Source organism: Anser anser (genome assembly GCF_964211835.1).
Source record: "Anser anser genome assembly, chromosome: Z".
Classification (NCBI taxonomy): Eukaryota; Metazoa; Chordata; class Aves; order Anseriformes; family Anatidae; genus Anser; species Anser anser.
This window is the reverse complement of record NC_139723.1, coordinates 87968176-87993777: the sequence shown is the minus strand read 5'-3', so window position 1 is coordinate 87993777 and position 25602 is coordinate 87968176. Positions and strand designations below refer to the sequence as shown.

General features: G+C 39.0%; 1 protein-coding gene across 19 annotated transcripts in view; it reads right to left on the bottom strand.

Annotated features, from left to right (window-relative positions):
- The window catches only part of LOC310889345 (E3 ubiquitin-protein ligase NEDD4-like), a 149967-nt gene that overhangs the window by 33159 nt on the left and 91206 nt on the right, over positions 1–25602 (bottom strand). For all 19 annotated transcript variants that reach the window (XM_083816697.1, XM_083816699.1, XM_083816700.1 and 16 more), the window contains 7 exons: positions 11159–11209; positions 8254–8315; positions 8047–8149; positions 5710–5876; positions 3957–4089; positions 2696–2872; positions 254–328 (listed from right to left, as the gene is read on the bottom strand). In XM_083816697.1, coding sequence (XP_083672823.1) covers positions 254–328; positions 2696–2872; positions 3957–4089; positions 5710–5876; positions 8047–8149; positions 8254–8315; positions 11159–11209 — 768 coding nt within the window. The remainder of the gene's footprint in view (positions 1–253; positions 329–2695; positions 2873–3956; positions 4090–5709; positions 5877–8046; positions 8150–8253; positions 8316–11158; positions 11210–25602) is intronic.

The window sequence follows — 25602 nt, the reverse complement described above, 5'->3', positions numbered from 1 at the left end:
TCCAGCTAAAAACAATTTACAGGACACATTTTTTTTTTCTCTTTTTCAGACACTTTTTTTCCCTCTCTTATGGCCTTTCTCATTCTACTTTCTAATCATGATGATATTCATTTGGTTTCCATTATGATTTGGGATAGTCGTATGTCCATATTGGTAACTGAACTAGATCTGACTAGAACTCATCTAGGAAAAGATACTATTCAGAATCAGATAACGTTGGAACAAGAAGAAATAAAAATTAGCTTTTGTTTACCAAAGATAATTGAGACTGTTCAGCGACTGTATCTGTTACACTGCAAGATCTTAATCTTGAAGAAGGATCTCTTTGCTGAAAAAAAAAAAAAGGTCTGTAAGTTAAGATGTCTTAAAACATGGGGGTTTACTTTTCTCACATTTAATCTGGAACACTAAAAAATTATATTTACTTTGCAGCGCCTTTGTTTTAATACTTGTATAGAAACCTGGCAAGCAACGAAAACCTGAAGTTCTCGGCATTCCATCCAGGCCTGTCCCCATACAGCCATGTTTGAGATTAATTGACGAAAGGAAAGCATTTGGATACACATCCTGTACCTTTAGCATCCAAGTTACAATGTTTCATTGACCACATCTAAGAGAAGAGGATAAGTCATCCCATCTGGGAAAATGCGCAAGAAATTTAATTGTTATGGAATCAGCAGTAGAGAGGAAGATTAACTCAGGATGTAACGGGAAATGAAAATACCAGAGAACTTTTGAAAATTATGTTCAAGTATCTTTGGAAGACATCTTAGAGAAACCAGAGGAAGAATAAGCAGTATAAGGGAAATATACAACTTCCGGCTGAATACTGGCAATATAGTCCTTAGAAAAATCAACAGATTGGAGTCAATGCATTTCCACCTATGGCTTACTGCACCAGGTAACCCTTATATTTGTTGCCTGCACGTGGGCCTAACAGGATGGGAATACCACACGGGATGACTATGTGGTTCTGCTGTCTGTGAGATCCTGAGCCTGTGGCTGGGAAGGCAATACACTCTGCAGAACTGTCACTGGGATTACAGCCACAATGAGAGCCTTGCTGGGATCATCTGTTGGCAGCGTTAAAAAATTTCCAATTTTGCTCTCAGTATATGATGTCCAGCTTACTCTTCAATAATAACATTAAGTAGAGCTTTGAAGTCTACAGTCTACAACTGACAGAGAAGTTCTCAGAAGTTAACTGGCTGGAGTTAATCCAGAAATTATATATGAAAACAAATTAACTACTTGAGATAGAACTCTAATGTAATAATCATTAGGTCACCTCTACATATAACACTAATGCAAAATAGGATTTCAGAATATACCTAATTACTAGACAGATTAGGTATGTTTTATAGGCACAAAGCTCTGTTACAAAAACTTCCTGTAAACAATTAGTATCTACTGCTATTTGACCTGGTAGAAGTATACAATTTCTCTATTGACAATCACCTTTTGAACTTACTATATACACAGGGATCATTCATTCTCCTGAAGTAGAAATGTCAGCATCAACAAATTCTGACTGAACAAGATGTGATTTTCTTTTTCTACTAGCAAAAACAACAAACAGTGGCAGAATACAGCAGTATTACCTCAGGGCAAAATACCGACTCCAGGAACTCTGGTTTGAAGTCAGCAAGGACCACCTGAACTACTACGAATTTCTTTGGAAAGGTCAAAGAGAAAGGACAACTCTGACATTAAAAATCCTCTGTCCCAGATGATTTTGTAAGAGTAAGTGATGGCAATTCTCAGCATAAACGCATACCCGTTTCTCCAGCAAGAAAAAAAATTAGAAGAGGGACAGAAAAAAAAATCTAAACAACTGGAAACCACTGTTTCTTAGATGAAAATTAAGCAGATGACAATTTTGTTAAAATCGGGCGTTCTAATGTAAACTGTAGCTATAATATGCCTCTTCAGAAAGTGAATGCTCCACCTTGGTTTTCAGTACTTCATGGTGAGATGGCATGCTTTATTGAGAAAAATCAGGCATTCAAAAATCAATCCAAAATCTAATACTATGAATAGTAGCCCGAAGTCTTAAAGTCTTCCTCTTCCCAAAGAGGGAAAGAAAGGGAAAGGGGAAGGGAAAGGGAGAAAAAGCAAAATATATGCATGGAGTGTTTTACCAGAATTGCCTTCTTTCAATTGTAATCCTTTGTTAGTGTTATAACAGCGGATTCAGTAAACTATGAAGGGTTTGTAAAATCCTAATATAAGAAGAGACACCCTTTAACATAAAGATGTACAGTTAAAACAGCAAACTTTTGAAAAATTATCATATAATAACATGGACAATGATTGAAACAGCATTAGCAGTCTTTCCTCTTTCTTTTAAAAATGCCTAGCTTGATACTCTCTAGTATTATATGATGTATTTTGCTTCACTAAAGAAATAGGAATAGAAACACTAAAGAAACACTAAGGATAACAGAAGCAGACTCTTAAATTAAGCTCATACAGAAAAAAATATTGAACCTAAATTGAGAAAATCTCTTCTTCAAGGCAGTTTGTTCCATGATATAATTAAGATGCTTTTTTTTGAAAATACTTTTAACTGTGTGCTCGGTTTTTCCTAAGACAAGCAATTACTACTCATCCATATAAATGATTCAGATTACTTTGAACTAACAAAAGATTACAGTAATAGAGATGTATTCAGAAAGAGCAGCGTGTCACGTACAATCAAAGAACTCAGTTGTTCCCCATTAGAATCAGGAGTGACCTGAAGTCTTCTGCTCAGTTCCTCAGATAGCTCCTGAGGACTGGTACGGGATACCGGCGATGCAGGAGGTGGTGGCAATGACAAGCTTAAGGAATCTCCACTTGCACTTGCCTCCTCTGAAATGGTTTCCCAAGGCTGACAAAAGAAAAGGAACTAAGGTAAGTGTTTGTAAAGACAGACCAAGTGTCTCCTTCCCTTTGCCTTCCAGATGACTACCTCATTGTGACTAACACAGGTGTGATAATCAGCCTTAATATTTAATTAAATAAACCAATCCATAGACCACACAAACAAACATCCTCAGGATAAAGCAGTCACAGGGAAAAGATTTTCTTGATGTTTTCAAGGTGGTGATGAAACAACGCTTTATGATTCAACACAGATGCAAATGAAAAGATGTATAAAAATCAGCTATCACTGAAAATCCCATTGGAAATTTTGTTCAAAATTGAACTAATTCTGCACTCTTTAAAAACCTGTAAGAAACAACTCTCAATTTTAATTTAGAATAAAATGCAAAATAATACTCATAAGTACCTGCAAATCAAATATTAACAGATGATGAGCACAGTAAGAGCTTCCGCAATCTATTTGTTGCTCTGAAGAGCATTCAGTGAATCAAAACTTTCACGAAGAATTTTGCCTGCGATTCACATAATAAAATATTCCTCAGGGTTGAATGGGATTATAGTTTTGCACAAAAAGCTCACCTAGGTGTACAAATATCTATGAAATTTCATTTAGTTAGTGTAGCTGTAAATTAAACAAACATGCTGATTATTAAGATCTCAATTTCAAACACAACAAAGCATTTTGGGTGGAAAAAACAGCTCCACTTTCTTCTAAATCAAGACACTAAAGAAAACTGAAGCAAACAGCAATTCTATTCAGCACATTTCACTTCTTTTTACGACTCATTTCATTGTTATTCAAAGCAGAATACTGAAAGTGTTTTTATCAACTTATATACAACAAGCAATGCCTGGCATTATAAATGATTGTCCTTGCATGGTGTTTATAGTGCATACACTATCAGTCACCCACAAACGCACGTGACCTTGAAGGTATAGCTCTGTCTAGGATTTTCGCTGTGTCACTAGTATTTAATTCAGGCAATTTCCATAAAATATTATGCATGTTGTATATTAATTTGCTTACAAAGGAGAAACACTTTGGCTTGAAGTTTAGTTAAATTGTTAAAAGCAAAACCTTTATATACCTCAGGAATGTCTCCGCTCTCCATAGGTTCTGGTTCCAAATCCTCACTAATGTGTCTCCGAGAGCGAAACCGTCTATGGGCTGCTTCTTGGTTTATTTGTCTGATGTTGTTATCTGAATCAGATCCCACATCACTGGATAGTGGGGAAAAGAAAGAATGAAGGAGAAAAGAACAAGAAAACAATGAATATTAAACTAAAACACCTACTTCTTCATCCATTGCTTCCAAAACCTCATTAATGCTTTTGATTATAATATAAAATTCATTACTCTTGCATATGTTAGGCTTCATAAATAGGAGACAGTTTAATCCTTTAATTTAAGTAAAACTGGAAGCACTTCACAAATGTCATGTAATACTGGAAATTAACATTCTTTGCACATCAAAGTTGGCACAACAGAAAAATTAAGTCCCCAGTCTAGCATACTAACCCATTATTGCTCATTGTTACCCAGGATAACCAGACTCAAAATACAAATGCATGTGACCTTGAAAGTGTAATAGCAAACCCTGAGGCCTCCACTTTATATACACATCTGATGGTGCTTTCTAGTCATGATTACTTGGTTATCTGTCAGTTAAAAATTTGTGAAGCCATGTACTCCTTGTTTCATTTAACATAACCAGAATACAAGGAGGTGCTAAATTAAATAATTTATAAGAACTAAATTTTTATAGATGCTTACAGACTGTTACCAAACAGAACAGTGTTAGTAGATGAGATTTACTTGATAAAAAGTCAAAGCTGCATAGTAAATAGCTCAGCATTTACAAAAATAGTTCAAAACCTTCAGAATGAAATTTAATTAAATTCTAAGATAAACACATCAGACAAAAAGAATGAACAGTGCCATAAATGCAGACAATACACATTTGCGTAATTCAGCTATGAATATGAACATTCAAGAAAAAACAAACATCACATATTAGAAGCAATAGTGTAAGAATAGTAGCTACTCTAAAATAATGCAAGATGTTTGAATAACGCATGATTTCAGTATACTCTTAACATTTTCGATTAAACATACTATTTAAAATGTAAACTTGCTACAGTACTATAATTATAAGCGATGTGTAACGAAAGTTTGAACAGGAACTGCACATTAGCACAAGCGTACATAAGCAATGTAGTCTACGTACTGAATAGTAAAGAGGATCTCTTCAAAATCAATCGGTTTAACTTAATCAAAACTTAATAGACTTGAAATGCTTGTGTTTTTTTGTTTGTTTTGTTTTGTTTTGTTTGTTTGTTTTAATACCCTTTCAGCAGTCCCTGCAGAGGAATTTATTCCTTTTAAATTACTTACTGAAAAATTCCTCATCTATCTCCCAATATATGAAGGTACATTGTTGACGTATTAACTTCTCTTCCACCCCTTCAGATTTCCTAGATTTTCCCAGAATATTTATGTGTATATCTGATTTGCTTGGTGTGGGGAAGTCTCTTTATATTCTTTAAAAAAGTTGTTTCATTTTAAACTGAAGCTCTACAGACTTTGGTTCTCAATTTACCAGAATACCTGTGAAAATTTTCTCATAGTTTCAGGTAGGCAGCAGTTAGCACCAGAATCAAAATTAGTTTGTTATTGAAAAGAAAAGCGTGCCTTTATAAACAGCTTTGTAAAAATTGTGCTTAAACTTTTTCCAACCTTGAATTCAAATCTAAAACAATAATGTTTGTTGGAAAAAAATCACTATCCTGACAGATAATTTTGCACACACCCATAAAACATTTAACTACACTGCTACTTACATTAAACTTGGTCGATGCCATTGAGTAGTTCTGTTGTTATGGTTGACATAGTAAGTCCGCCCCAGGTTGTCAACCTTTTCTTCCCATCCAGGAGGCAGTGGAGGAGGTGGTAACTCCTCCTGACGCTGAGATGCGGAGTCATTGGAATCAACCACATCCCATCCATGCTTAGGAATGAAAAAAAAAAAAAGATTATAAACTTTGAGTTAAAGAGAAGTTGTATTATTGTTGCTTACATTACTGCATAGATGCAGATTCAGATTTTTTTCCAAAGAGAAGTTTAAAATTACTTAAATCTAAATCATACACGCATAAACTCCATGGTTATAGTGTGCACTACATTTCTATGATTAAAAAACAAACAAAAAACAAACAAAAAAAACTAAAATCCTACCAGTCTATTAAAACAGGGATTCCTAAACTTATTTGGGTGGGCACTCTGCCTGGTGGTGGCCAGCTGCAGATTTTCAATCATGAAGCCAAACAGAACCAACTGCTAACTTTTGAACTCAAGCTGTGACCTTTTCTTCATGAGGGATAATCCTTCATTTTTCCTTTCTCTTTCCCAGCTGCTATTTTCTTAAAGCATATGGGAACTCCTATTCACCACATCTATTCTATCCTTTTGTCAAATTCAGCTGCAGCTTGCCACATGGTCTGAAAGTTATTGACAGCAGCAAAAAAGCTATGCAAAAGCAGGACAACATACAGATGTGCAGATCATTCAACCATACCTCTTCTGGGAAAATAAACAAACCTAAAATCAATATTATTTCTAAACATATTCAATAACTTCACTTACACCACCACCACCACACTATATTTTACTCCTGTTTCATAAGCATATCCCAGAAGACTTTAATATGTAAATCTACTTGAATTCAAACTGAAATCTAATTGTCGTTGTGGATTCTTTCTAGGTGAAATATCCTCACTTATCTAAGATTCAACAGGCATAAAATGCTACCTTACTGTAATTCAATTATAGTTAAAAATATTCCTTCTCCACTACTCCTCAAAAATTAAAGTATAAAATTAAAGAATAGTTGTAAGTGTTGATAAAACAAAGCCTAAAAGAATTTCTCTACTATTGACTAACTAGAAATGCTGTTTTCATAGGACACTACTAGAGCTTGTGGCATTACCTTATGTATAAGAGTCAGGAGGACCTTGACTTAAAATTCTTGTTATTTTAAGTATCAAAGAAAATTCAGATTACATTTAGAATTCGGTAATTTCTAGGAAATTCAGATATATGGATTATTGAGTATTTTATATAAATACTATATATTTATGTGTGACACACATTAAACTTTTTGGATTCATATACGAATTTATATACAAAATTATAATACAATACATACAAAGTGTAGACAAAATACAGAAGTACTTATACGTGAACACACACACTTTCTCATATGAGATGAGAGAGAAAAAAAATTGGTTTTGAACCTGTAAACTGTCTTCATAGTAATAAGAGACTCAACACCATGCCATAAGATCCAGACAAAGCATGGTTTTGGCTGGATACGCTGATCGGCTGGATAGCCTGATAGGCTGCTTTAACATGTGCAGATCAACGACTGCTAAGAAACAGCTCTGCTGCATCTGTACCAGGACCAGGGCAGACCCCCTGGAAAGCAACCTCCAGAGCAGAAAAATATAGCTTGGGATGAGAGCCCTCATTCTCAAGTTACAGGCGACTGTTGTGCATTATTAGTAAAGCAAACTTGGGCTAACATCCACTCGGTCAGCTCTAAATGCAGTAATTCTTAAAATGCATGATGGCTGATAAGAGTGCTGAGAAATCTTTAAACCTGCTGTGCCTGCATGAGCTCTATTCTCTCTAAAGCCAGTGCCGCCAAGAAATAAAGAAAAGCATTTTAACAGCTAACTTGAAATGACTTCTCAGGAAGAGGTACTTAGATATTTAATACAGACCATCATGTTTATGTCAAATATAAATTACCTGGATAGACTTCTGAATTCTTCTGCCCTCTTTGCATGACTTATAAGGCCTTGAGAATGTTCACAAAAATGAAAAAAACACCACCATAACTGAGTAAGACAAACTTTAGAATTCATTGTGCCACTTGAAATACTTTGATGTACTTGAAATAGTAGAGAAAACATCACCTTACGGCTTAAAAAAAAAGAAAAGTGTGCATGTTTGGTAGGGAGTAAGTTGCTACCAACATTGTTACCAGCATTTTATCTTTCAAAAATAAAACCTTCTCTACAATTATATTTGGATCTCTAATAATTTGAATGCCTCAACATGTATAAAAATGACAAAAAGAGGTTATCAACTAGTGAACTCTTGATTAAGTGTCCTACCTCAGATTCATCCCTTTGATCATTGTTTTCTTCATCTTGACCACCATTTTTAGGCATATAAGCCATCTTCAGTCTCAAGAAACCCTTTACACGAGATTTGTGGCTAGAAAACACGGAAAAGCATTTCATTCAATAGCCCTTAAATAGTTGCAAATAATAAATCTCGAGGTAAGAAATGTTTTAAAACACAAAGGTCTCCCCCCTCACCTTCTTGGTCTGAGAAGGAAATCCTTAAACGTGTATGGCCTTTCCATGGTTGGGTCTTCAGTCTACAAGTATTTAAGAAAATGGCACATTAAAGGGCTTGCCTACAAGTACAGAGATCTATAAAGAACATTCACATCACAGACCAACTAAGACTGCTAGAGAAGATTTGTTCAAGTAACAAACTCATAGCAGGCAGACCTGCTACAGTATAATTACAGTGGGTGGATGTTTACTATATAGCTGCAGAAGAGGTCCACTAGATGTCACTGCAAATACCAGTAACGGGCTGAACCAAGTCTTGTTTGTAAGTGTACAGAAACGTTCATAACTCAGTGAAAGCTGGGAAAGACCCAGTAAACAACCCCACTCCAACTTGATGCAGTCACCCAACAGCATCATCAGAGAAGGCTGCATCCACTTGAAGCAGTATTTTGAGTGCACTTTAGAAAGCTATTAAATAAAATATTCTTCAGTTGGCTTTCATTTTTTATTTCAAAGCTGTTGAAACTTTCAAAGCCAGTTAAGACTACATGAATTATGAAATTCTGTATGAAGCAGATTTGTAATACTATCAGGCTGACAGATCACATTTTCTGATTTCCACTTAATTATTATTAAGCCTTCATAAAGCCTTAAATCTTAAAAACTTTCTATTACATGAGAATTTCAGCATCCTTATCAAAGTAAGTTACATCCGTCAAGTCTGCGAGATCAGGCACCTTATAGGTACAAAACTAGAGATTTAAAAATGAGAAGGTAAATAAAAGAACCAGAGGCCAATATACATATTTAATCTTTGGACTGTTTGGGGTACATTAACCTGTTGTACCATTGGGGCTGACAGATTGGAAGCATGAGCTGTGTTACACTGAGAAAGTAAGCACATTACCATACATGCTCCAATGAAGACCTGAGATCTAGTACCTTGGATTACCATGAAACTTTCTCAAAATGAGCACCAAGTTAGCAGGGATGTTGCTCCTTTCTGCCACCTACTAAAAAAAAAATGGTGGTACATCTAGAAATCCCTTTCCAGCCCTATCCTTACAAACAACAATGCTTTTTGGGTCCCATTCCTCTACTAAGCCTTTATAAACACAGAATAACCTGCCTCCCAGATTACTAATCAGTAAAAGCTTTATTGTCTGTGGTATTTCAAAGTCAATAAATAATAACTTAAAAATGAAGCCTAACTCATGATCTCAGATTTTATATCAAATGCCATACAGTCTTTCACTGAATGAACTCTTATCCTGCAAGGCATTTCCTGCATTAAGTTTCCACTTAATCGGTGTGAGACAGACTTCCCATTTTCTCAGTGAGATAGTAGATTATAATCAAATCAAGGACTTTAAAAAATGCACAATTGAGAAGTATTGCTTTTTAGTACTCTCATCTGTATGCAATGTGCATTAAAAAAGAAGCTGTGTAGTTTAACCAAATATTGCAGATAGCAATTAGATAGTGCCAGAGAAAACCAGGATTTTGCCAAACAAATCACCAGCACAGTTAGAATGAGAAAGAAAATATTTGTTAATAATTGCTTCATGATCTCTCATGGAGCATACTGGAAGGATGAATGAGGAAAACATTGATTAGAATATAAAGAATCATAGTATGTTTCCCTGAGCATCAAATTAGTGCGCACACCTTGATGAGCACGATGTAAGTAACTGACACAGAGTGTGAGAACAGCCCATGGGAGACACTGCTATGTTAGAGCCAGAAACAGAACGAATGACAGTTCTCAGATGCGTATCACAAGTTTTCCAGGAGAAATTTTGGAGAGAAAAGAAGTTGCTTCTGGAGCTAAACAAATTATCTGCAAATATGGAGAGTGAGGAAGGATTTTGTACAGGACTCACATTCACTTTGTAGTGAGCCTCAATGGAAGGAAGCGGGGAGTTCTGGACTACAACATTTTCTCGTTTTAGATAATGGAATATATTCTTCAATGGCAGCAAAGGAGCTCAACCAGACAATTTGCATTTTCTATTTAAAGACAGCAGAAGACTTAAAAATAATTTGAAAGAGTAAGTTTAGCATTCCACTGTTTAAACAAGAGCTAGAAAGTGAGATGCGCGCTCATGTGCAAGGCAAGTCCCTGGGGAGAGGGCAGTAGGGCTGTCATCTTCCTACAGAATGCCAAAGGAAAGCAGAAAGCTGCTAATTCCTCGAAAAAGCTCACAGCCTGTGACATGCCTCTAGCTCTATCTCAACTCTTCCTGATGATTTTTAATTACTAAAATAATGTTTACTAAAAAGGAACTGTAAAATACTACCTGATTGCAAAATAGACACGCACTAATATGTCCCTCATCATTTTCTGCTTCGGAGCACCATGTCTGCAGTGCACATGCAGCTTCACACTGGAGGACTCTCTCTACAGTTGTGTATCTGCTGCTTTGAGAGAGAGGATGTCTGTGCACATGCATGCGTATAAATGGAAGTATACACACAAATATGGACACAATAATACTAAAAAATACTGCTAAAGTGCTAGGGAAGGGAATAATGCTTTTTTCATCAGAATACATTTTGATCCTTCCATCATATTCTTCACCTATTACAGTTTATAAGCCAACAACAACAGTTATGACTCAAGATCAACCATAACAGACATATCCAAATAAGCATCATTGTGAAAGTCACTGCAAAGCCATTTTCCTCACACGATAACATCCATCAATAGCAAGGGGTCAAATTCAGGCAAAAATAATGCTCATGCTCCATGAGTACTCAGTACTCATGACACTTTAATTTGATGTAAATGTTTTTCAATAACTTCCATCGTTCCTATGTTAACCCATTCAACTACAAAAATAAAAATAAAAATAAAAACAAATTCAAGTTTACATATCTGGTGATGACAAAGAGAGCACACTGAGACAAAAGCACTGCTTACCGGAAGGTGACTAAGTGGCACATCCACCTGACCCAGGAAGTCGTCTCTAGTCTGTCAGATAGAAGAAGAAAAAAAAAACAGAAAAAGAAGTCATTTTACTCCTAAAATTTTTACATCAGAAAAGCAAAAAATTATAAACAGTAATCCAAGGACAAGGAACCAAGAATAAAGGCGGTTTAGTACCATTATTTTAGCAATTACTGGTTTCTACCCCTTTATTGCTGCACTATATCAGTGGTTACAATTAACCTATTTCAGCAGAGCACTTTTTGTGACACTCCAAAATGCCTTCTTAGTCTACAGTGTCTACGTTAAACACTGATGAAATTCAAATGTTTTCTGTGCCAACTCATGTATAATTCAAAGCACAAAATAATAATCCACTCTTTGCATGAATTACAGTCTCCATCCACATTTGAAAAAGCAGAGTGAAATTACAGTTCATCATGTAGTTGAAACGTTCATGTCAAAGCTTGGTGACTTTTTGACTTGTACTTTAAGGAAAACATTATATCCACATCTAATGGGTACGGGAGGGGGAACCTGACATCCAATCAGTGAAGATAGAACTGCATGAGTTGTAAACGTTTTTCCCCAAATAAGAATTTATCATTTTATCAAAGAGAAAACAAAGTAAAAAAAAAAAAAAAAAGTAGAAACGCTGCTGTTCCAGTGATTAAGAACGCTGACGTTGCAAGGAACAGTTACGTGCTCTCAGAGGCAGCCCTTTGGGAACTCCTGCCTCTCCCACTCACCCAGCTGACCACTCGTGCGGCACTTCAGGCCTGGCTTGTGGATGCGGCTACGCCGGCGTTCGGGCCACACCGTGCCGCCACAAGATGACTCATGCACAGCTATGTCTGTATGCAGACGACGACCGCTATTTTCCGTATCTACTTAAACAGAAGTCAAAAACCACCCAAAATGTGACAATGCTCTTTGCTGCCAGCTCGACCGGTGCCGTGTCTCGGAGCGAGCAGCCCGGAGGCACTGCTGGGAGGCAGCGGTGGGAGCTGGCCTCCGGGAAAGGCAAGGAAGGCCTCCCGGCCCGCCACACCACGGTGCAGGTTGGCTTTGGAGCAAGCACCGCCAGCAACCACCTGAAAATTTCCAGGTCTCAAGGTTCATGTTATCTATCTCATCTTTCCAACGCTCAGCGATGCTTGAAGACGCTCAGACTGGACCATATGCAGCGGCCAAGTCACCCATTCACACCTGCTGCTTTAGACAGCGCAGAAATTCCCACAAGGTTTCTCAGTGCCCTTCCAGCAACACCCTTACAAGGGGTGACAGAAGGAAAGGAACGTGACATAGTAGCAGAGGTGGACAAACTAAGGATAAACTTTGAGAGGGAGAACATGCTCTGTTATCATTCACTTCACGCTTCAATAAAACCTAGAAAGAAATAGCTCTCAACAATTTTCTCACAAAACAGTAACGTCTGTTCAATCAATATATTCAAGAGCAGCAGATGTAATTGTTCAGTGGAAAATATTTGCATGCTGACTGGACTGTGATTTCTTTAAAAACTTTGTGTCTTTAAAGCACTGCTCAGGCATTGCTTTATCCTTTAGAGACACCTCAAAACTAATTCAGCGTTTTTTCACAAATCACTAGTTTTTACAATTAACAGTTTCACCCAAAGAGCAGACAAAGCTGTAAATTCAACTAAATCTCAGGGGCCATTTTTCTTCAAAAACTGTCAGGTAAGTTCCATCCCGTACCCATCCCATACGCAAACCAGAAATGCAGACCACCTCCCTGCTTGAATCGCATACACGTGGATCTGACAGTCTCCCCTGTTGGTAAGTAACAGAGGGCAACACAGAAATAAATCCAAGGAGAACACAGGCGGCACAGGTAGGCACTGCACGGAGACATTCCCTTCTGCCCCTTGGTGCTGCACCACCTCGAAATACCACGTGTCCCAGGAGCTCGCTGGTGTCGCGAAGTACCCGGAACGTGCTGGAGCGCTGTCCCACGGGACGTCACGCCGAACAAAGCACACGCTCCCGTGAGACAGGTCTAATTAGCCTGGAGAAGCCGGGGCAAGATCCCCGCTGTGGGGAGGCCGAGCCCTACGCAAGGACACTGTACGTAAGGTAACGATAAGTTCGTAAAACAGTAGCAATGAAGCAGAAAACACCAATTCTTGCAGCTTATTAACAACTTAGACAATGAAGAGAATACTTTCTTAAAGACTGTAAAAGTGTATTTAATTGAATACAAATATACAACGTTTCCAGTGCTATGCACTCATGCACAAATTAAAAATAATTCCCTTTCAAATCAATCTATTTTAAAGCCAGAATTAAACCCTATATTTGCAACCTATGCCTACCACCATTTTTTGACCTGTTTAAAAATGATGGCTTCCAGCATTTTGATGTAGATTTGACTGTTGAATATGATGCTTCCAAAGGAATGAAATTTTGGCAAGAGATGAGATATAAAGTAATTAAATAGCGTATACGTATTTGCTTTGTGAGCCAGTCGCCATGCTGGATTTATGCTTGGTATTCATTAATCTTCTAAGATACTGGTTTTTATAACAAAGCATATTGCATTAATCAAAAATCAACTGTCTGTCAGGGAAAACAATTTCTGCCAGATACTGTTAATGATACCAGATATCAGCCCTAGTGAATCCCAAATAACCTGCTGCTTATTTATAACCACACTATGCACAGAATTCCAGGAAGTGCATGCTGCTGCTTTGAAGCCAAGTTTACATATTTTTCATAGCAAAGCATTACATTTAGTATTAAAATTCATTTTTTATATGATAACATAACAAAAATGCTGTTTCTGCCACAAAGAGCATGAAGTCCTACGATCCCCAAAGCATGGACACATGCTGCTGTGCCATAAGCTCATGCAGCAATGCAAAAAGAGTGCCTGCACCAAGGAGCCTGTCTCTTCCGAATTTAAGTAAAAACAGCTAACATATTTTTATGGAGTTTTGATCATTAATCTTCTTATCAGCTACCAGAAATAACTGGTAACAGGCATTGCTTTTAGAGCACTAACATGGTTCTCCCTTACTATTGGTAAATAACAAGTATGTTCAACATCCCACTTCAATACAATTACTCCAATAACAACTAATCAGAAAAAAAACTATGCATACCTATTTCTAGATCTGTTTATGCAGCTTTTCATTCAGGAAAAACGTAGCTCGTGCACATGGAAAATGTTCTTTACTGTCCAAATACGAAGCAGATAAGTATTTAACACTAGGAAGAAATAACTGCATGGAAATTCTCTTTGAAACACCACTTGAGCAAACGTAAAGATGCTTTTATCATGCTGTCAGAGAAGGCATCGAGTGGAAGATGCCTGACGTTGAGGACAATTTCTTCAGCCAGGTGACAGATGCTCCAACCAGAGGAGGCTCTTTACAGGACCTGCTGCTCACTAACACAGATGATCTCATTAGGGAGGGCAGGGCAGAACATTAATTGCCTGATCTAGTTTGCTATGTGACTCTATAAATAATTTCACTGGAATGACTGAGGAGGTAGGAACTCGAGCCGTAGGGCCAGGACAGGCGTGTGTTGGGAAAGCTCACGAAGAGGTTCCCACTGAATGCTCTTGTGAAACCATGCCATTCATTGCCTCTGCCTGGGAACTAGCAACACCTGCAGACCACTACAGAGATCTCATCATCTGTACGTGAAGTTTAAGTAGTGGACAGAAATGGGGAAGACGTAAAAAGAAGAAAAAATAAAATTGAAAGATACAGCAGAATCCGTGTTGCTTTATGTTGACACTCATCCGTGATGTGGAGGTGAGTCCTGATCAGCTGTGGTTATCAACAATCCCACAGAAGTTCAGAGATCTTTTGGTTCTCTAGCCAAATCCGCACTGGATAGAAACACTCCACCCACCTACAATTGCCTTGGCATTTTCAGTTAATCATGGTGTTCCCAGCTTCCCCACTTAAAAATTGTTGTGTACTATTTCTGTGCACTGTTTCAGCAGATACCACATTCCAGTCCTGATATTGCTTGATTTCAGAGCTGGGTGACACAACCCCTGTAGTAACTTCGATGGCACAAACAGACTGATGAGTTGCAGAGCCCATGTTATCTTTAAATTCTATTCTAAATAGATGAAAGTTATGTTATTTCCAGTCTTTTCAAATCACTGACGTACTAGCAGGGTGACACCTAACGTGACAGGCACAGCTGTGTGAAGGACACTCATGTGAACATAATTCAGTGATTATGGATCACAACATGGGCAGGTAGGGGAAACCTGTGCAGGCACTGATGTGATGAATACGCTTCCAGGGCCAGGCCATGAGAAAGGCTGTGTGGCAGTGAACCGAGCTGAGATCAAGCTCTCCCTTAGAAGTGCATGGGCTGGAGAGGCGAACGCAGGGACAAGAAGGCAGAACTGTATATTCGCACTTCTGCACAGTACTCATCCGCCTTAAGGGGGTTGCAGAGGAAGAACGTGAACGCAAGACCTACAAGCTGCAAGCAGAGGGCTACATGAAAAGCCAAGATGATTTCTATTGTACAGTCAGTTCTCACGTGTTTGGTGAAAGGCCTATGGGTCAGACCTTTATCTTCTGGTGTTTTCTCATCTTTCTTTCATGTCTAACGCCAGGAGCTCCTGGTGAGGGACTCGGTAATGCAGCGCACCACCGTGACGTGCCCTGGCGTGTAACCAAACAAGGCTGAGGGGCTATTATCATTAGGGGACAATTTTAACACTGGCAGCCTTAGTCGCAAAGAATGATCAGTATGTCAGCATAAATCACCCCCTCAAGGTGCAGAAGTACATGACGCGCTGGGGAGATACAATCGAGCTTTAAGCTGGTGTTTTCTACAAGTCAGCAGCTAATGATGTGGTTTAAGCCAGGAGAACCTGGCAAAGTAAACTGAACCAGTGACGAAAAAAGTGAGGTCATGAAGAGACGATTATCGCAACTGAGCAAATTCAGCTGCCAAATTATTATAAAACAGTATAAAATTAAGCAAGAATTAAGCAAATTTTACTTATGCATTACTTAGGCCCTGCACTTGAGATATATCACTGCCAAGTGTCACTGAAACCCTTCCCAGAGTTTTAAAGACACTCACCTCTATAGCACTACAGCATAAATACAATAGAGTTGCACATACCAAAAGTGAAAAAACAACTCAAGAGCAGAAAATACCTAGTAGCTTTAGATAAAACTACACACAATCACATATTTTACCTGGACAGAGAGCTCTTTTCACCTCAATTAGCAAACTAAATACATTACACAGTGTTGTAACAATGAAGCGAAGTCCTGCTTTTGTCACTTCAGGAACAAAAACAGCACTGGTTTTCTACTTTTTTGTAGAAAAGTATTACATTTTTGCAGGAGATCCAGTTAAGTCAGGCCTGACTTGCCTTTGGTAGCCTCTGCTGGCTTTTCCCGATCTCCAGCTTCATTTGGCTTGGAACGGTCTCCAGGCAGACTCGTTCCCGTACTTTCCCAGGACCCAGGTCAGACTAATGGGCCTGTAGTTTCCAGGTCCTCTTTCTATCCATTCAACGGAACCTGTGGTCTCCATCGCTCACCTTCACATGCTCAAACTTCGCTTGTACACGAAGTGCGACTCCAGCTCCTCTTCTTCCCTTCCCATATTTCTGAAGGAGTTCATAGCCATCCGCTGTTCTCCCACCGCACTGCTGTGACTCCCACAGTGTCATACCTCCGCCTGGGCACGGAGCTCCCTTTTCCTCCCACTCCTTGCCCAGATGATGTGTGCTGGCATAGACGCGCTCGAGGTGGCAGGGCTCGGGGTTCTTGCCTTTGGAGAGGGCTGGGGAGCAGGAGCAGTCCTGCTGGCAGAGCCTCAGCTCGCTGCCTTGGTGAGGCTCTGCTGTAAGCGCAGTATGCACGTGTAGTGCAGAATCGTAAACTGTGGTTTCGATTAAGGAGGAAAACTCATGTACCAGTCAAACGAGATGATTTGTCTAACCCTATTTTCAATCTCTCCTTGCTACCACAATAATGACAAAAATAGCCTAAAAGAAAACCAGTCACTGACTCTATATTTTGTAGGAAACAGAAGACTTTACTTGTAAAAATTGTTCCTGTACCAAGCATTTATTAAAAATACATTGCAAAACTAAGTCCACACTTTTTACATACAGAAGTAGCTCATGCTTTATTTCTAGAATTTAAGACATGACAAAGAAAGAACTAAAATTAAGAGAGGGAATATTTAATGCGGAAATAATTAGATTAGAATTATAATCTATTATTACTGAAATAATTAGAACTTCTGATTTAGAAGGTGGCATTTTAAACTGTATTCAAATGTTGACAAAATAGGCATTCAGAAATCTAAACTTAGTGTTCTTAAAAGCACAACCACCACAGAGCAGTAGGCACATCACTTCTAACCAACTGCTTTCACATTTGGAAAGGCATTTAGGTGCTTCTGTCAGATTCTTTAAGTACGCAATACTATCCTCCATTTTTCACCTAACACCTGAAAAGTGCATTTTTTGTTTTTAATCTAATTCTTTTTTGCACTATATCTTTTGTAGCATAAAACGTTCAGCATCTTTAAAAATGTGAAGACATTTTCAGTAATACTTTCTACATTGCAAAGTGGTTCAGGAAACAATATTTTACATTGCAGACTTAAGTTTTGTTGTTGAATTTGAATGCACTGTTTATTTTTTATTTATTTTTAAATAGCTCTGTTGAAAAAGAGTTTACATGAAATTTTGATTTGGAGTCAGAATTTACTACCTAACAATAATATAGTTCACTGTTTGTGTTCAAAGCATACAATACTGTAATGCATAAAATGAACCACAGAAAAAAACAGAATGCATTCTAGTGGCTATGCTTTTTCCTATTCCAAACCTGTCTTAAAGCTAATGTACTGCAAAAAGACCAAAACTTCAATTCATTTCCTAAACAATTATCTTGACACTCATTTGTGCAGTAATAAAAGAACATTTACTGTTCCTCTAACAGCACTTTCACAAATTTAATACTAGAACAGCCATTTCAGTTAGTTATATTTTAGTTTCCATAATATTTTCTTTCTCACTGCAAACTCCTGTCTGTTGTGGCAACACAATGATCTGAATGATGCCTTTAAATTACAGATTGGGTTTTTAAGGAGTTACTGGGAAACAGTACATTAAAAAACACAGGGCCAACCAGTAGGTTTCTATGTATTATCCTGCATATACTAATGATACCCCCTGGAATACTGCTGCACATCAGAATGAATTTATTCTCATTCAGCCAGATCTATCACATTACGACTTCATTACTGTAACCCCTCTGGTATCGCTTCCACCCATTAGGAATAGTTAACGAGAAGACACAGCACAATCGCACAATCGGTTCCCAGGATATTTCACGCACTTGGGCACGCCTGCTCAAGGCTGAGTCTTATCTCTAGCAAGATAAAAGTGTGTAACACCCAGACAGAGGCCCTTCACAGATTAAGCTAGAAATAAAAGACACAGTTAAAGTTGCAGTTTCAGAGATGAGGCAGCAGTGCTCCCTAACAGTCACAGCTGAGCAAGAAAAGTCTATTTCCTAGCGAGCACGGACAACCGTGACAACTAGATCCTTACTAAAATGGATTAAGTAAGCTGTAGTACATAAGCATAAATTATTTAAATTTTAAAATATTTGGCTTCTGTTGCCACTGCTTATTTAAACATACTCAAAGCCATCAAGCACTTACACCAAAATCCAATGCGTTACTGAAATATGAGTAACACCCACCCCCAAACTCTGGACAATGCCAGAGGAAAGACAGCAAGTTAAAGATTTGTTCTTCATTACACTAAAACAGCTTCCTCGTTAGATCCCTCCTGTAATTAAGCATATGACAGAGGAGTGCTGGAAGCAGGCTCCTGCCGCCTCCCTCTACGAGGGCTCCCAGCTACCCAGAGCTCTCCCTCCCTGCAGCACGCGAGCCGAGGGGCACCCGGTGGTACCCGGTGCTGGCAGCGCCGCTGCCTGCGAGCAGCCTCCGGGAAGAGGCAGCACTGCGGGTCGGCGCGAGCAGAGCCCATGCCTGAGAGATGCTCAGCACAGGCCTGAGCCGGGAGAGGGCTGAGGAAATAGAAGCAGAGTCGCTATGTGTAAGGGGAAGGATAGTCAGAAAGTCTCAAGCAAACTGAATGCGTTAGGACAGTTCCTGTCCCTCGTTCCATAAAAAAAATGAAGGAACAAATGAAAAAAAACACCAGGACAAAAATGAAGTCATCTTATTATGAAACTTCACTATAACTCAGCAATTTACCACCGTTCTATCCATTAACACTGTAAGAGCAAAAAGGATTGGGTCACTCAGGACAATTTTTTAGAGCCACTAAAGTTGTATGTCTGTCGTCCTCTTGAAATTAAATATGTATTGCCACTGGTACAGGGAGTAGGGACCAAAACATTTTTCACACTGTGCATGTTTGAGACTGCACAGGATTCAGTAGGGAGTCACAATCCCTCATATCCAACAGAAGTGTTCAAATTCTATATTCTTGTGTATTAAAAAAAAAGTACTGGATTTAGAAAACAATTACATTTTAGATAGGAAGCTAACTTTGGTCAAGTCAGAGCAAAATCCAGCCAGGTTTACAGCAGAAGGGTTGTTACAAGGAAGAGATGCTGGTGTCTCTCCAAAGCCCAAACAACTGGACTTCACTGCTTGGAGCTTTCCTCAGAGGCCCCAAAATTCTTCATTTGCTCAGACTCTTTTTTTATTGCTTCTTGCCTGGGAGGGGATGCATGGAAGCCTACCTCAGCACACAGCTCTCGTGCAGCACACACCACACATGCTCGACCCATAGGCATTCCTCACCTTACAACTAGTAATGCACAAGCACCGTGACCCTGAAGTTCCAAGCTATACTGCAGAAAAGTGATGGTGAACAAATGTAGTATAGGACACAGAAAACACCAACAACTTCTGCTATGTGAAGAAAAAAGGCTAAACAGTTATGGGATTTCACAAAAGTGTGTAAAATACAATGAAATACAAAGTATCAGATCCCACAACTGGGGATTGCAATGTGCTCCAATTAAGGGCCAGGGAAACGCTTTTTTTCTTTCAGGTATGCAGACTGCCAAAGATCTAGAAGAACGAGAACCCAGGTCATGTTTCATTCCAGCTGATGGATGTCCAGCACAGAAGGGCAGCTGCCTTCAGCTCCCTCTGTCAGCAAGGAGAAGCAGCTCAGTTGGATTAATGAACTTTTTCATCTGGGCAGACCTCTAACGATGACAAACAAAAGCCTCCAACGACTGCATTTCTCTATCAGCTAGGTGCCTAAAGTTAGCTGGCATAAATGCAGGACTTGGCACTCTCGAGACAAGAATTCTATGATCATCCCCATAGAACTGCCTATTTTATTTACTCACCCCTTGTGTTCTAGCAAACGTTTGTATTTTTTCCTTTCAAGATTATTCACTGTGAAGGACTGCTGCTCACATAGCTCCCCTTCAGAAACCAGTAATTCACAGAGCCACAGTGAGGGGATTTCTGAAATGAAGTATGACTGTAGCTGGGAACTGCTAACAATGGTAATCAAGAGAGGCAGGCCTGGGGAACCCTGCAGTGGTGCACAGATTAAGCCGATTATAAAGAGTATAATTAGCTGGCAAATTGTTCATTAATACCGCCTTGTGTTGCGGACAATACGAACCATTCAAATGGCACAGATCTTTTACCTTTCCTCGTTTTTCTATTACCACTCCTTTTCCCCTCTTCGCTAATCTACTTATTCTACCTTTTGCTTAAGAAGTCCTACTTTTCCCTTTCTGTTTCTTTTCCTTATCAATAAGAGTCTCGCCTTCTAGCCAGCCTTTTGGGTTTCAGCATACACCTGTCCTTCCATGACCAATTTTTTTTGGCATGCATGTACTTTCTTGGCAGAAAGCACTTAAGAAATATAAGCCACAGAAAAGCCAAACATTGTAAGAGTATAAATGCCCTAGTGTGCTGGAGGGATTCATGTTCCCACTACAACGTATTCCACTGTTTATAACCCTGTAACACATCCTGGACAACTGCAGCAATTGAGATCTAAGAGCTCAGGAAGCAACACGTATGTATAACCCTTGCAACCATGCTGAAAGATTGCCAACAGGATAGCAAATAAAGTTAAAAATCAACATAACCTCCTCCTGAAATTTTAGCTTTTTCTGCTTAATCTTGGAAAAAACAGCTGAAAAGTATGACAGCGGTCTTTTTTTTTTTTCCTATATTGTCTTGACCGTACATTAAGATTTGACAGGAGGAAGCCGATGATAGGTTTAGAGCATGTTGGAATGCAGCTGCCTTTGAAAAACACTAAGAATACTTTACTTCTATGGGAACTGAACGTGGACAAAATTGAAAAAATCCGTAAGTCATAATTAATCATCTCAAATATTTTCTATTTTAGAAATATTTCTCTCTTAAATCCATCAAGAATAGAACGGCTATTTTAATAAGGAGCTCAGAAAATAGAAGGATTAGTTGGACATCATTTCCATAAGGCATAATGTGTATATATATATTCTGTAAACAAGCAAGATGGCATACTTTGTACATTTTCTAACCATTGATTTTTCACTCTGCAGCTCTTCTTCCGTCATTTGCTGACTTGCTCCCTATTAATAAAAGTAATGTGCAAGTAGGGATCTGTGGCAAAAGAATCGTTTCAGTAGTGCAAAACCAGCTCTTCACAAATAACCATACTTTCAGTCACCCGTCACACACGGGACTCCTTTCGTTGTGCTGATGTAGGATTCCTTTATTACCGAGTACCGTTCCTGAACGTGTTTTCCTGAATATGTGCACTACTGTGTACCAACCTCAAAGTAGCAGTACAATATAACAATACATGTCTAAAGGAGATATAAAGGCCCCAGTTTTCCATTCAACAGACAGACTCATTCCTGCTATTTTGTGCTCTCTTTAAGCATGCTATAGACTTGGGCATAAAGCCACTATAAACAGTTCAAGGCAGTATGAAAGACCAGTAATCCCCACAGTGCTTTGAAATCCGCTGTAACCTGACCACGTAACACAACATACTCAAATGACCAGAGGCAGGTTTTGAAAGCCACTAAATGTTTATCTGACCCCTCGTGAACTCTTAAAAAACACTTAGCTGTAGGGGCAGACAAACAACTAACATTTATACAAGCCACGACTCCCACTGAGAGCCGATCTGTTATGTCCAGCTACTGGAGTCACAGCTCCTCCACCACAAAGCTCAGTCGCCTTTTATTCTGGAGAAGCTGAAGGTGCATCGTCAGTAGCAACGTTCTAGAAAACTGAAATTTAAACCAGCCCCAGTAAGATCGTAGAATCAGGCTTTTGTTTAAAGACTGCATACGAGAGCTCCAGCGACATTTTCAAAACCCTGTTCCTCCTGAATGATGTGTGAGTGTCCTATAAATTGCCAGGGATGAAAGGAATCAGAAGTCACATTAAGCACCTTCTCCAAGTATTCCGTTATATTACATTAGTAGCCATCAACATGTTTATCTTGGACCATGATGCAGTCCTTTAGGTATGCGGCTGATGGAAGAATCGTAGACTGAGGTTAAACAAAAGAGAACAACGACAACGAAAAAAAGGTGAAAGTATCAGGAGGCAGAGAAATGAGATAGCAGTAACGGCATCACAGAAAGCATGCTGACATTTATTCAGGCAAAATTTTCCAAAGCTACTAAGTAAGTTCTTTCAACAGTCTGATCCCAGTAGTGCTTATGTTCGAGAAGGCATTACACTTGGCAGTATTTGAAGTAATGTTTTTGCTTTAATGATTTTCCTAACGTTAAGAGGAAATGCAGCACATACCTTGTAAGAATTCTAAATGCCACGTGTATCGGACCCAAGAACACAAAATACCTGCTGTTTCTTCAGGCACTGAGGAGAAACTGCCATGCACTGACCAGAGAGAGATTGGAAAAGTGCCCTGTGATGAGGTGACTTTGGTTTATTTAATTCTTTAAGAAAAACATAGTTACAAGTTCATGTAGCTCGGTCAAAAATATTTCCTATAAGGTCTTTACGGTGGGTAACTACTCACTTAGGTTGCAGTCAAACAGCAGTGTAATTGGTGATACAATTTCTCCGTGTGAAAATTAAAGAACGTAAGTAAGATTTTGTACAGTGCATTACTTTTTTAAACCAGTGACCAATCTATTTTGTTTGTATCCTGCACAGTGAGTGGATGCTTACATATTTACTTTTGATTATAGCAAAACCAAAAAAAAGAAAAAAGAAGAAAAAACAGGAAGGGCAGAAACTGCAGAAATATTTGCTGCAAATGTTTGGTCAGAAATGCTAATTCCCGTAAAATTCAGGAACCTAACAAAAGGCAGCAAAGAGTGCTCTCCAGCTCCGAGCTCTCAGAAACTTGAGAGAAGGAGACAGCATTGGCTGTGGAAGGGCACACGGCGCAAGGAAAACACACACATCAGCTCCATGGAGAATGGAGCTGGCGCTGCAAACTGAAGACTCCGAATTCTTTTCTCCCTCCTCTTCCCGCATCTGTTTTGGCTGGCATCCGGCATAAGAAATCCAACTGATGTCACCTGCCCAGGCGAGCACTGCTGTGATTCACTGCTCAAGACAACAACAAATCCGAAAAGCAGGCAGACAGCTCAGCAGTCTGGGGACGGGAGAGGGAGTTCACGCCGAACTGCTGCCTGAACAGCAGGGCTTCGACTCGCCGGTTACTGCTTCCTCCCCCACAGGTTGCTGCTCCTCACCTCCCAGATTCCCAACCGTTTATTAGCTTTTTTTGTGAGCGGCATCAGGGCAGAGCGACAGGTCACAGAACAAACACACGCTGGCCAAAACAGATGTAAAAAAATAAAGCAGCAAGTGTTTTAAGCTCATTTGCAGAGAGCAGATCACACCAGCTCCCAGCGACTGAGCGTGCTTTGTGCACGCCACGCACCGCCTCGGCACCTCCTGCGCTTCGGGAGCCGTGGCTCTCCCTCGCACCGCTGGAAATGGAGAGCTGCCTGGCTGCGTACCCCAGGGTTAAACTGCCTCCCCTATTCCCACAGGCTATCGGGGCAGGAGAGAGGAAGCGTTTAAGGTAAGGTTATGAAGTTTTCCCTGCCCTAATTCTAAATAAGTAACGAACTGCGTATTGAAATAACACCAGTTTTTTAGTATCAGGAAAAGTTTAGCTGTATTGTTAAACTCCAAAGCTATCTGGTCCTACTGTGGGATAAAGATGCATCTATTTAACAGGAAATTAAAATATTTTGCTTCTGTGTACAGATAGAGCCTGAAAATTTGGGCAATTAATTGATAAAAATTCACAGTATTTACAAGTTTATACAGGGAAAACAAGCAGCTTCTCTGTGTTAACCCTTCTCCACCCCATTTATTTTTATTTCTCTTAAGAGAAAACTAAATATGAAAAAAATAGCATAACACAACGCTAATTCTTTAAGATAAAACCACTGCAAGGTTTTCTGTGGGGACGGCAGTAGTAAGACACTGCACACACAGTTTTTATTTTTCAGTTTTCCCAGTGAGTATAAAGTACGGTTTGCATTTACTTGAGATATTTGCATTAGGGGGATGCTGCAAGTCCCAAAATACTAAAATATGGTTATATTGGACAAAACCAAGTCTATTAACATCAGCTTCCCACATCTAAACCACCACTATTAGGTTTCTCAATACTCAGCGACCATATTGTGACCTACAAAGCCCACTATGCAAAGAACAAAAAGTTGTATTTCACGTGCTCAGTTAAGATCAGGCATTTAATCTTGTGAATTAAGAATGTGCAACAGATCTTAAATAATGTCACCACAAATGTATTGATTTCTGGAAAACCCTTTGGTTTTGGCTTTAAGCACCAGATAGTAGCTTTCTAAAAATTATTTTTATTTTTACATTTTATACCGCATATATTGCCTAAAACTTTCAGAAATTGCTAGTATATAGCTTCACTTCAAAGGAATAGTTTTTTTCTAAATTGATGTAATTTATATCATTAATATTTATGCCTAGAATTTGACTCACATAAGCATATTCAGGACCCAGATTACATACAAAACGAAAATTGTCTTAAACTCTTTCATTATAATTCCTGATATTCCTAACTTTTACTTGCCTTTTTTCAGTGCTGTACATTGAGAGAGAAAAGTGAAAACAGAGTTGGTGTCAACTTCTATTTTCTAAAATTCAGAATCAAAACATTCATCCTAAAATACCTTTCTCTGAGGTGCTTAGTGAACCGTAACATCATTCACCGTGGGAGCAGGAAAAAACCTGACACCTTTTTTTGGGACGTAAATCAGTTCAACAAGGAAGTAGGACGTATATAATCAATATTTCACTGCCAAAGAAACAGCAGTGTACCTTTCCAGAGGTTTACCAGTCTGAGCAACATCAGGAAAACACCGAGGCCTGCAGTCTCCTGAGAACGGCTGCCTTTCTCTGACCCTCACGCAG